This window comes from Tachysurus fulvidraco, chromosome 6, assembly GCF_022655615.1.
Source record: "Tachysurus fulvidraco isolate hzauxx_2018 chromosome 6, HZAU_PFXX_2.0, whole genome shotgun sequence".
NCBI lineage: Eukaryota > Metazoa > Chordata > Actinopteri > Siluriformes > Bagridae > Tachysurus > Tachysurus fulvidraco.
The window spans coordinates 11879491-11892448 of NC_062523.1; the positions used below are offsets into that span (position 1 = coordinate 11879491).

The 12958-nt window shown below is 40.7% G+C and overlaps 1 protein-coding gene across 7 annotated transcripts in view; it reads left to right on the plus strand.

Annotated features, from left to right (window-relative positions):
• The window catches only part of pard3bb (par-3 family cell polarity regulator beta b), a 251581-nt gene that overhangs the window by 66470 nt on the left and 172153 nt on the right, over positions 1–12958 (plus strand). For all 7 annotated transcript variants that reach the window (XM_047815106.1, XM_047815108.1, XM_047815109.1 and 4 more), the window contains exon 5: positions 6684–6754. In XM_047815106.1, the coding sequence (XP_047671062.1) occupies positions 6684–6754 (71 nt within the window). The remainder of the gene's footprint in view (positions 1–6683; positions 6755–12958) is intronic.

A 12958-nucleotide genomic window follows, 5' to 3' on the forward strand; every position in this document is an offset into this window, starting at 1 on the left:
AGAGTCTTCGTATAGCCCACAGAGCAGCGTACTTTCACTGAGGTCGTAACTCCTGTGTTCATTTCACCTTTTTCGTCTCTCGTCTTTCTTTTCCTCCCTAATTTGCTGTCTTGCTTGCTCAATATCCCCCCCCCCCCAAAAAAAAATCTTAAAAAAAAGATCTGCAAAGTGGGACTGAATGCAAAGTTGTTTTTTTTTGTAAAATTGATCTGCAGGAATCAATTGGACCTTTATAAAACATTTGGCATAAAAAAATAAAATAATAAGTGTTTAATCTAAAAGTTTTGTCAAAAGAATACAATATATAATCTTATCCGTCTTTCTGTTTAATGGAGCTTCTGCATGTGTGCACGGTTGGAGTCTGTGGATAAAGGTCTTTTAGTTGCCTGATGCAGTCTTTAACCTCCGAGTCTTTATGTTGGTTTAGGGCAGAAGGTAATGTGTCCCTCAGGAGGTGCTGAAGCACAGAGGCACTGAATTACCTTTGACGCTCTGAACCCGTCTCCTATAACACATGCAGCTCTCTGCTCTCCGTCACAACCTGAGTTCAGCGAGGTTTCACCATGTAAACATGTCTGCTGTGATCCGTCCATAACCAAAAAACAGCAGTCAGTCACGCTGTCGAGCAGGAGATGAGACGGAAAGCGAGAGAAAGAGCGTAAGAACAAAAGATACATATAAGCAGAGACAATGAGAAGAGGCTGGAGAGAGAAGGAGGGGAAAAGGGAAGGGTTTTTAAAGCGTCTCTGCCAGAGAGGAACTCAAAGGCACTCGTAGGTGTTTGAAATGCAGGATAAAAATATCTCACGATCTCATAGGTATTAAGGTATTAATCGTGCATTTACAAACATGATGTGGGAACTGGAAGGAATTTAATTTTATTTGTATATCGTCTTTTACATTTGGGGCAGTGGTGGCTCAAGTGGTTAGGGCTCTGGGTTGTTGATTGAAGGATCAGGGTTCATGTTTGTATAAATGGAATGTATATGTGGCGGTGATCATGGCTTCCATGCCCCAGCTCACCTTTACCGATGGACATAGTCACAGAGAAGCTTTGCAGAAATGTATAAATTGGAGCTTTTAAATTGAAATGTATCCCTCATTGAGAGTTTAGAACCAGATTGCTTTTATACATTGTATTTTACATATATCCTGTTTGTGTGTGTGCACATGTGCGTGTGTGTGTGTGTGCACATGTGCGCACGTGTTTGTGTGTGTGTGCACATGTGCGCGCGTGTTTGTGTGTGTGTGCACATGTGCATGTGTGTGTGTGTGCACACATGTGCGTGCGTGTTTGTGTGTGTGTGCACATGTGCGTGCGTGTTTGTGTGTTCAAAAGCTCAAAAACCTCCTGAAATACCCTGAAGTGAAATGTCTTTTTCTATTCTCATTTCTATTTTATTTTTCTTTGCATTAAACTCAACGCACCTTTATACTGAAGCAGAGACATAAAAACACTTTCCCCACAGGATACAATCGCACTTTACCAAAAAACAACCACAAGCGGTGAAATACACGTCTGTCCGATCATAGACCATGACTAACTGTGACACTGTAACAGCTCTAGCCAGATAATAGTGGGTAGGAGATGATGATGAGGAGAAGAAGGAGAGGAGTGCTTTAGCTCAATAGGCCCTGTCTGGTAAAGCGTGCCTGGAGAGGCTCACCTGAAGCCGTGTAGACGTGTTCAGTGTCAGCAGCTTGTGAGAGGAAGCCTGTGAGACTGCTTATCTTCTGCACAGCCAGATCTGCCCACTTTCATCACGCTTGACATATTTATGAAAAGCACCAGACTATAACCTCAACCTCCTGTACTGTACGAGTATGTGTGTGTGTGTGTGTGATAAAGCACAGATTTACTTTAGGTGGGAAACCGGATCGGACCATGGCGACCTGGCACAGAGAGGCAGAGCAGCACACACTTTGGTCACCTCTGTACCTTACTGCTGTCACGTCTCATCAAGGGGAAGTGTTTAGAGGATGTTAGACAGATTGTTTTGTGTCTTTTGTGAATTCAGGATACATATAACCTAAAAAAAAAAATTTTTTTTTTTCTTTCTCTTGGTTTTGCCCTCTTCCCTTTTGCCCTTTTACACACTCATTGTTTCTCAGAAACATCTGATTGAAAGCATCCATTGATTTTTCCATTTATGGCTCCAGGTTTAAGTGCATCATGGGTGCTCTTTAAATCCTGATCAATATTTGACCCTGCAAATATTTTTGACATGTATACATTTTGTATATGTTTAGTCAACACCCCAGAGACCCCATGCTGGCCTCAATATCATTTCAATGTTTTATGAGGTATGACTTCACAGTCTGTCACGCTTCTGCCCTTTCATAAGCCATCCTTATGGTCCTCATAAGCAGCACGCTGTGAAGCCTTATTTTGTGCTTAGTTTTTTTCCAGCTGCTGTTGCATTTATATGAAATTAAATATTTAAGGCCTTTGAAATTTTTTTAACATAGGATGTAAACCTAATAATATTTGTCAATCTATTGTATAAATGTTTGTGCGTGTGTGTGCGTGCGTGTGTGCGTGAGAGGTAGAATATAACCCCGGTGGAATGGGGGGGAAGAGAAGTTGCATTTATTAAAAAAAAACAAAAACATGAAGAGGTGTGGGAAGAGAGAGAGAGATGGAGAGGGCCAGCCCAGGGTGAACTAAAAAGCGAGATGAATGAAACGACAGAGAGATACTCTGATGACTGAAGACCCCCAGGGCTGCAGTTTGAGCCCACAGAGCACGACGTCCTCCGACTCGCTCTTCTCAATCTCTCAGCCTGGATCCACACTCCTTAGCTTCCTGACATTCCCATCCATTATAAACCCACTCTAATGGTTCCACACTGACGCCTGATGAATTGGGAGCCGAGGATCCACATCTGAATGAACAACAAAAAAAACGCATAAGGAGCAGGAAGTTGGCAATGCCAACTCACTCAAAGCTGAAATCTAATCTTCGTCTTCAGAGGCGATCAGCAGCTGCACTGGGCTAATGGCTGAGGGTGATGAATGCTGGAGAAGAGCTGTGTCTCTCACTTGAGCACGGTCTGTCTGTGGGGTTTAGATGGTTCAGATGCTACCGGCTGATGGTAGTGTGAAAGGCTAAGCTATGTAACAGTGTGATATTGTTGCTACGACACGCGTCATAGTTTTAAATAGCACCGGTATCTTTTAGATAGAAGTGTTATATTTAAAAAATTTTAATTACAAACGGCAGCTCATATTACACGTGGTTCATATTGCCTAGTGTTGAAACATCTATATTAGATCGTATTATATCCGTTTTGTTTTTTTTCTCAGAATTAAATAACATTTTTTCTATTGGAATTTTTCAAAATTTGCCATCTTTTTAAATGAATGTTTTAAACACAGAAATGCAGAATCACTTTGTTCTGCATTTGTTTTATTAGTAGTAAGCAGTGTATTATTATGTTTGTGTGTTTTTCTTTACTGCAGCACTGCTGTATTGCTGCATAGCATGTAGTGTAGCTTTTGATATACTTTTCATATCCCACCACCTGTTAGAGATGTGAACTCTTCCTGTTTTCACTCACTAGTGAATATATCATGGGATTATCTGTACTAAATCAGCACTGTGATCAGTTTGTTAATCCCTTTATGGAATCCAGTCAGCACTGTGACCACAAGTAACCACTACTTGTTCAGTCTCTTGTCATTTCTAGACTGGATTACTGTAACGCACTGCTGACAGGTCTACCTATGAACGCTATCCATCCTCTGCAAATGATCCAAAATGCAGCTGCCCGGCTTGTTTTCAACCTGCCGAAGTCTTCACATACCACGTCACTGCCACAATCCCTCCACTGGCTTCCAGTAGCTGCAGGCATCAGATTCAAAACACCGATGCTGGCCTACAAAGCCAAAAATGGACCAGCTCCCTCTTACCTCAAAGCCCTCATCACTCCTCGCACTGAACCTTGTACCCTCAGATCTACCAGCACTGCAAGACTGGTTCCACCATCTCTCAGGGTAAGAGGCAAGTATACTACAAGACTCTTCTCTGTTCTGGCACCAAGGTTGTGGAATGAACTTCCCCTAGAGGTCCGGACAGCTGAGTCACTGGCTATTTTCAAGCGGAGGTTGAAGACCTACTTATTCAGGAAACACTTCAACTAGCACTTCTTTCTCTATCTTTTGCATTAAAAAAAAACAAAACAAACACAACCTTTGACACTTTTTCATTGTAACTTATAACAAATGTTTTGAACTCATGGTATCTTAAGTATGTAACCTAGTGAGTCAGCATTAATGTACTCAATGTTAGAGATTTAAGCAGTTATGCATGTCGCTCTGGATAAAGGCGTCTGCCAAATGCTGTAAATGTAATATAGCAATGTAAACCAGAGCACACGTGAAAGGTACATGACGACTGTTGCACAGCTACAGGCTAAAATACTCACCAGATATTCAGAAAAGCTTTTGCTGTGTGTTTCTTTTTGTTATTTCTCTATAATTCTTCTTCTGGAACTTCTTCATGGCAGAAGTATTCCCTAATGGCAGTGTCCTCGTTCAGCAGGATATCACACCCTGCCTCCATACAGGAATTGTTCAGGAATGGTCTGAGGAACAGTCTGAAGAACATGACTGAGAGTACAAGGTGTTGACATGGCTAACAAATTTCCCAGATCTCAATCTGATCAAGCATCTGCGGGACAAAATCCGATCCACGAAGGACCCACCTTGCAATTTACAGGACTTAAAAGATCTGCTGCTAACGTCTCTGTGCTTGATGCCACATAACACCTTCAGAGGTCTTGTGAAGTCCATGGTTTAGGTCAGAGCTGTTTTTTCCCCAAAGGGAACCTACATAATATTCCATTTTTATATTTTTAAACGTTTGTACTGTGAAATCTCTTTTTTTCTTTTTTTTCTTTAATATGTCTGTCTATCACTTCCTTTATCTATATACGTCTGTCGAATGGATTTACAATGACTTATAATGGCTCTGAGCAGATAAAAAGCCTGGCAGCAACCACTTGAGAGTGCTGGGATTTGAACTCAGAACATCCATTTAGACCAGAGTGATAACTACAAAGCTACTCCTGCGCTGTATATCCGTCTCCCTGTGTAAATATATTCTTGTTGAAGCTCTGGGCACGTACAGTTTGGAGGAGTTTTCTCTCCCACTGAGCTTGTCATCATCATCATCCACATAAGAGGATGTCCCTCTACATCTCGGTGATTATGCCCTTGATGAAGTGGCGTTTGTGAGATTTGTAGCTTTCCATCAAGGCCATGCTCTTGTACTGGCCTGTTTGTTAGGGATAATTGTCATGATGGAGAGGAGCCTCACGATGGCTGTCCCTCTGAGCAGCTGAGGCCTGCTGGTAAGCCAGAGTCCCTTTATTCTCCACATACCCCCCGTGGTGCCAAGCAGGCAGGGATGGAGCCATGACAGTTGCAATCAAGTTCTACCGAGCCTGTTTTTGCAGGCCAGGGGGAAACATGGCTACTGGTGCATGTAGGGACTGAGAAGTGTGATTGGGATTGGGAACAGTTTACCTCCTGCTGAAAGTGTGGAAAAACTCTCTACATCCCTCTATACATTTTTCAACCAGCTTTGACTTGCTATTAGCTGTAAAAGTTACACAGGTGTTTTGTAATGATTGATTTAGGTGTAAAGAGTTATTCAGAAACATATCCCTGCTTGTTACATTCCCAGGTCCCTGAGCAGTCTTTGCACTTTCCTGTAGGAAAAAAAAATTAAGTCATTTTTGCATGTTTTCCTTCAATTTTTCAGTGGAATGGCTGTTGTTGAACCCTTGGAGGTCTTTTACTGAAAGTGCTGTTGCATGTCCTTTTTTAAAGGTTTGTAAAAGCCAACAAATTTGAAAACGCGGTATGCTTGAAGGAGGCAGTGGCTTGGAATTGACAAAGTATAATGTAAATGTCCCAGACATCGTCGCTGCTGCTGTGTTTGCTGCTCAAAAAACATAATATTCCCTTCAACCATCCTGGCTGTTTCTCTATTCTTCCTTCCTTACCTCCATCCCCCAATCACTCCATCTTTTGATGTGCCCATTGTCCCTAAGAAGCATATTACTCAGTGTCAGTCGCTCTTGCGCGCTCTCTCTCTCTCTCTCTCTCTCTCTCTCTCTCTCTCTCTCTCTCTCTCTCTCTCTCTCTCTCTCTCTCTCTCTCTCTCTCTCTCTCTCTCTCTCTCTCTCTCTCTCTCTCTCTCTCTCTCTCTCTCTCTCACACACACACACACACACACACACACACACACACACACACACACACACACACACACACACACACACACACACACACGAATATTCTCTCTCCATCTCTAACAGCATGTGATAAATAAACTGATAATATGCAGAGACATGAACATCAAACAGTGGAAGAACAAATGTGTAGTCATGAAGTGCAGCAGTATTTTGCTGTTGTTGCTGAGATTTTCAGATCTTTCTTTTGAGTTTTCTCTGAGATTTTATTTTATTTTTGCTGACACTGTACTACTTAATGAAAAATTTCCCAATTAAGTCACTGTATTAATAATCTATTGTATTCTGAATTCTATGAGTCACTTTTAACCATTGTGAATACTCTCTGATTGCAGCCTTGTGATGAGTGTGTGTGTGTGTGTGTGTGTGTGTGTGTGTGTGTGTGTGTGTGTGTGTGTGTGTGTGTGTGTGTGTGTGTTTAAGGCACACCTCTCATGGTAAGGAGCAGCAGTGATTCAGCTCTGGGCCCCTCGGGAGAGAACGGATCTGCACAGGTAATTAATGACAGACTAACTCTGTAACAGACACAAACACCACACAATTGCATTACTCATTTCATGTGTCATATGTGTGTATATGTATATATGTGTGTGTGTATGTATGTACTGTGTGTGTGTGTGTGTGTGTGTGTGTGTGTGTATATATATATATAAGCACATATTTTGTGTTCATACTTTGATTGTAATTATTGTTGATTTTACTGTTAAAATGATTACTGAAGGTATTTAATAATTATAGTACTTTTACTAACAGAATTCGTTCATACATTAAACCAAAGCTTGAAGGACTTTCAGAAAATAAGTGTAAGTAGAAGGAAGTAAATGAATATGATCAGATTTGAGGGCTATAGTCAAGGCTCATTAGCTCCAGTACATTTCTGTTGAAATATTCTTTTTTTCTCTCACATAAATGAGGCCAAAAACATCTCGAACCCTACATTTCTTTATTTGCTAAATGATTTTTGGGAAATCTTGCTCTATAATTAGTGCTCTTTGTTTGGCATGAAAAGATGAAATAAAAGGCGTCCTTTTTTTATGAGAGTGGTTATGAAAAGGTAGCAGGTTTCATGCCACAGCTTTGCTTTTTAACCCAGTCATTTACTTGTATTCTGTCATTTGCTTATATTCATTAGTATCCTATTTATATGTTTGCTGATTCACACTAGAATAATAAAGTGCGAGTGTGGACAGGTAAATGCTTCTATTGTGTTATATAGAGTGGTAGAGATAGAACTGTGTTTGTGGTCCTTCCCAGCATTAGTGGAGCGTCCTGTCTGTCTGTATGTCTGTATGAGAGGAGTGGCTCCCACAGTCCTGTTTAATGGCCTGGTTCCAGATAGATGGGAGTTTTTTATTATTACCATGTTGCTCATTCAAGTTCTTTTATGGGAGCACAGTGAATGACATTAATACTCGTCTGTCTCTTGAATCTCCTAGGTTTCCTCTTGTTTCATTCTTTTTTTCCTGTTACATTCTTTCCAATGACTTGAAAATGAATGAAAATTCAATCAGTTTATTGCCTGACAATGGTGCAGTCCTTACTGGGTTTTTTTTTACACCTGGTCACTTCATGCGTTTTCTGTGAACCAATAGCTATCCGATGGTAAAAAGAGCAGGTCTAAATGCCCTCCGAAACGTTTTTGAGACGGATATAAATACGATGGTTCAAACCCCTTCAGGAGGTGGTCTGGGCCGCATTTCAGATGAAACTGAACAGGTGTAAATGAATGTGGTTGTTCAAGCCACATACGTCAGCGCTATACTCCTCCCAAACGGAAGTACGTCACGCGAGTGATCTTTCACCCAGGTGTCTCGTTGGGTCTTAAAATGCGCTGCTGTCGTCAGCGAAAATGCAGCAAACATTAAATGCTGTTTTTGTAGCATAAACGTCGTAACAAGTTTTTTCTGTCTTCTTTTTGATTGCATTCTGAAAACCGCAAACACCAAAGCGTGTTCCATTTCAATTACCTCGGAAATGAGGTCAAATATATTCGCATTTTGGGCGGGAGTAGAAAGATCGGATCGATATCCGATTCACCAAGACACATTTATGTGGCCTAATGTAAATGGAACAGTTTTAACAAATCAGATAGCTATCAGATCAGAGAAAACACATGAAGTGACCAGGTGTAAAAAAAGGCCCACTGACACTTACTGTCCTGCAGAAACCGAGTACTTTGTAAGGAACACAAAATATTTTACTGATATAAAACAGGGTAAACATCAACATGGTTTAAAAACCCATATAAATTCATATGGTCTTCAGTGACTTCATCATAATTCATTCAGAGACATTGTCTGCAAGGGTTTTGCAGAAAGTAAACCACCTTCACCAAACTACAAGCTTGCATATCCTATGTGGTTTTGCAAAGGTTGTACTAACAGCTGTTAAAATTTTATGGCCTACAGGAAGATGATTACCTGCTGCAAAGTGGCAATCAGACGTTTGGACACACAGCATATGTGTCTGTGGAGTTTACCCAGCTGCCATGTGCACTGTGTAGCAAGCAAAGCCTTTCTGTCTGACTTCCATCACTTTATTTTGTTAATGGATGCCAGCCAAACATGGTCCCGGTGTGTGCACTGAGGCATTAATATAAAGTGCTGGATTAATTATCTTTTCATCTTGCATTTGTCTTCAAGACAATGAGAGTCATACATGTGGTTTTTGCGAGGGTGCGTGTTCTAAATCAGTGTGATCGTTCCTGCCACATCAGGTGATATCATGCTTTTCTTCAAGTGTCTGGCTGTGGGGGTTTTGCTCCTTTTGTCCACTTCCTTTCACACTTGACTGAAGCCTCTTCTGATGCTCCTGATATCACCCTGCATTTCAGCCCATGTTAGTGTCTCAGAAGCTGTCTGTCCTCCCCCTGTCCCTCCCTCAATCCTTCCCTGCCTGACAGAATCAGGAAACTCCTCTCGGTAGGTGACAGAATTGGGGAGCGGACAGCGGAACGATGACATTGAAGAGCATCTTCACCCACACAGCTCCACCAGCCATCCGGAACGCTCCCTAAAACATTCTCACACAGAAGAACTTCCTCTCCATGCAACCTGAGTCAACCCTCCTTCTTCCTGCTTTACCATGTTTGTTTCCTCCAGATCGTTTTTTTTTCTCTTTCCATTTGTTTTTCTGTCCTCACTTTTTGTTTGATATTCATTAAGTGGTTGGTTGTTTTTGCAACATTCCTATTATCCCAAGGCTTCTCCACACCTGTGGCCAGCCTCTCTCTCTCTCTCTCTCTCTCTCTCTCTCTCTCTCTCTCTCTCTCTCTCTCTCTCTCTCTCTCTCTCTCTCTCCGTCTTTCTCCACATCTCTTTTTGATCTTCTGTGTCTGAGCCTCCAAGCAGCCATCATGGCTCTACGTTTTGTTTTTATTCTATTTAAGAAGCTTTTCATTTTCTACCACATCAGAGATTCAGGCTGAGGTATAACTAGCTTTTCAGCAAAATATGGGATAGACATCAAGGCCAAATGGTGAAATTATGCACGTACTGATTTGCCATTTTTACACTTTAATGTGGACAGTACAGCAGATGGCATGCATGATTTAGAAGGCGTAAAGGGACAGAGGAAGAAAAAAAGGATACAAGAAAGAAATAATGAAAAGCAAGGATAGAAAACATTGAGCCTAAGAACAGCAGCATGAGGTTGGGATTGCTTAGTCAGGTGTCTCTTTATCATGCGTATCTGCCTTTAGTTCTACATTTTATACTCCCTCCTGTTGTCTCCGAGTCTTTATTGTGGTTCAGTAAGACCTGGCTACAAAACCTCAGAGCCAGAACATGGGTTTAAATACAGCTGCCTGGCTCAGTTTTCCTTCAGATCTTCTGAAAAAGAAACCACCGAAAAAAAAAAAAACCTTTGAAATGCAGCTCTCGCATCTAACTGATAGTGATGTGTGGCTTCTAGTTTCTGCAAACGTAAGCTGGGGAGTTGTGGTCACCCCACCCGTCATCATCCAACCTCAAACTCTAAATCACTCCAAGCTCTAGTTTCAATTGAAATTCTGTGACATTTTCAGATCAGAAACGAGTTTTGTAATTTTGGCAGGCACCTATTTTACTTTTGGAGATTTTCCAGAACTGGAATCCATGAATGATGCAAAGAAGCTGCCATGTAAATCTCAGTCTCTGTGAAACGCTGTTTATTTCCCTTGAGCTTAAATTAAAGACAGGTGTTGTTTTCCCTGCTGATGGGTTGTTGTACTTGTGTTTGAGTTCTCAGTGAAATCCCATTGGTCACCTCTCTAGAGGTCTGCCTTGGACGGTAGTCTCCATTTTTTCCAACTTCTTTTGTGATGGTAACCTTTGAGGGCTCAGAGGTCTAATGAGAAACAGAGAGCAGTCATTGCACCAATAATTAGCTTGATTTAAGACACAATGTTCAACAGTCAAATGTGTTTTTGATGTAGTATAGTTACAGTAGATGTAGATTATCGATTCTTTGTATATTACAACAGCATTATGGTCTGGTGTATCCCAGCTCATTCCATTCCAACTGTCAGATGTGATGACAGTTCAGCTGTTTCAACAATCACTGTGTGATGTAATTCACTCCGGATGTAAAGACCTTGACACTTTGTCTTAGCTAGAGACTCAGATTTCCATTTGGGAAATACAGCAGGATTAAGTTCATTTTATGATTTCATCCCAAATGCAGTCCAAGGCCACACTAGCAATGACCTTTCATTCAGTTCCTTAATGTTCCAAAGCTCCAAAGTTGCCTCGTATCTCTAAGGAAATCAGGAGACAGGTGAGTGAGTGAGTTAGTGAGTGAGTGAGTGAGGTTTTAGACAAATTAAATGTAAGTCCAAATCCAAAAATCTATTTCAGACCTGAACAGCCAACAGAGGTGCAAGTTTTGAGAATTTGGTGTGTGTGTATGTATGTATGCCTGTATGCATATAAATATAATATTATATATAAAAACTTATATATATATATAATATATTTCCTTGATGATTATGGATGTTTTCTTGAACTGTAAGGGCTAGTCCATATTGGTCATTTTGAAAACACTCTTTTCATGTTTTTGGCCATCTAAGCATCTCTAGTCCATTTCACAAAAATGTCCTGTCCACAGTGAATTTTGAAAAGACCCAAGACCTTTTTCATATCCAGTAAAGCGTTCTTTCTTGGACGTCATTCCTCATCTGTTATACAAAGCAGTGAAACAGAATTGATGTACATGATACAGAAAATAGTATCATTAAGCTACATGATAGTTGCCTACAGTGCATCGTATTGGATGGCTTGTCATTTTGGCTCCATAAAAACATGTTTTATTAGAATCATTCCCTTTTTATTTTGTTTAGCAGTGATGCTGTACACCTTTCATTCCGAAAACCACGTCCTCCACTGGTTGCTTTAGTGCCGGTTGCAGCTATATTTAGCTGACGTGTTTTGCTTTGTGGTCTTATGGCCCCTGTCTGTCTTTGCTGGCACTTTTGAAGTTATGATTTTCTAAAGCCAAAAGATGGTGTGGTGCTCCGTCCTTCCTTTTTTTTTTAATATTTATGTAAAGGTTGCATTAAAAAAAACTCTTCTGTTTCTTGCATACAGTAGCTGTTCACACTCACTGCCAGTTAATACCAATTCAGCTACCTCTTTTCAGCTCAGTGGGGGTAATTAAACTGCCACTTTTTACAGATGAAAGCTCTCTTAAAGGGAAGGTGGTAAGAGAATGCACATTCTAATATATGTTTGTGTGTGATTAGGGAGATTTTATTTAGAAGAACCTGAACTTGATTGCATTATTGTTGTCACTGTAACACTTTGCATCTCATTTACTTGTAATTTCCGTGTTCAGACACATGCCACTTGCCTTGGGCCTCAATGCCAGAAGCTCAATTTTCACAGGGTTTCTCAACTTGTAAGAATATCTTCTGTATCTCACTTAAAACCTGCAAGTGCCTTAGATGTGCCCAGTTTGACTAGATCATTGCTTACTCAATTGCTTGGCATAGTGCCTGCAGAGACAGGGGACTTTCACCTGCGTTTCCATGTAGTGATATTCCATATGCTCCAATTCCGAGAGTGAGAGGAAGAAAACATTTATAACCCAAAAGAATAATACTATCCTATCATGATCGAGTACAAGTGTAGCCAAGGGTGACAAATATTCTTTAAGTGCTTTTGCATCGACACAAGCATACACGCAGATTTAGTGTTGAACCTTTTTACAGTCAAGTTGTGAGCATTTTTGATCATGTTACCTCAATCTTTTATATATAAAAGATATAAGTGGTGAGATGGTGCGCTGAGATTTTTTAGAGAATATACAAAATACATTAGACTATTAGTCTAGAACTACCTTTAAGTTCTTAGCATTAGTGGATGGATAGACAGTGAATGTCAAGATTACTGAAGGCCTACTGTTGATGATGGTCTGTAGGTGTGTTGCTCAGCCTTTTTAAAGAATGTTTTAACTCTATACAACAGACAGGGGTATGAGGGGAAAACCACTATAGAATAAGTGTCTACCAGTAATAGGCCCTTGTAGGCAAGGGCCTGTTAACCCCTGTACATGATGCATGGAATACAAAAGGAATGGAAGACTATGTTGGGATTCAGATTCCGACTATGATGAGGATCTTTCAGAAACACATGGTACACGCCGATGTTCTCTGTTTGATGAAAGTATAACTATTGTTATCTATCAGCATAATGGTAATTTGTCAGAGATTTATGATTGTG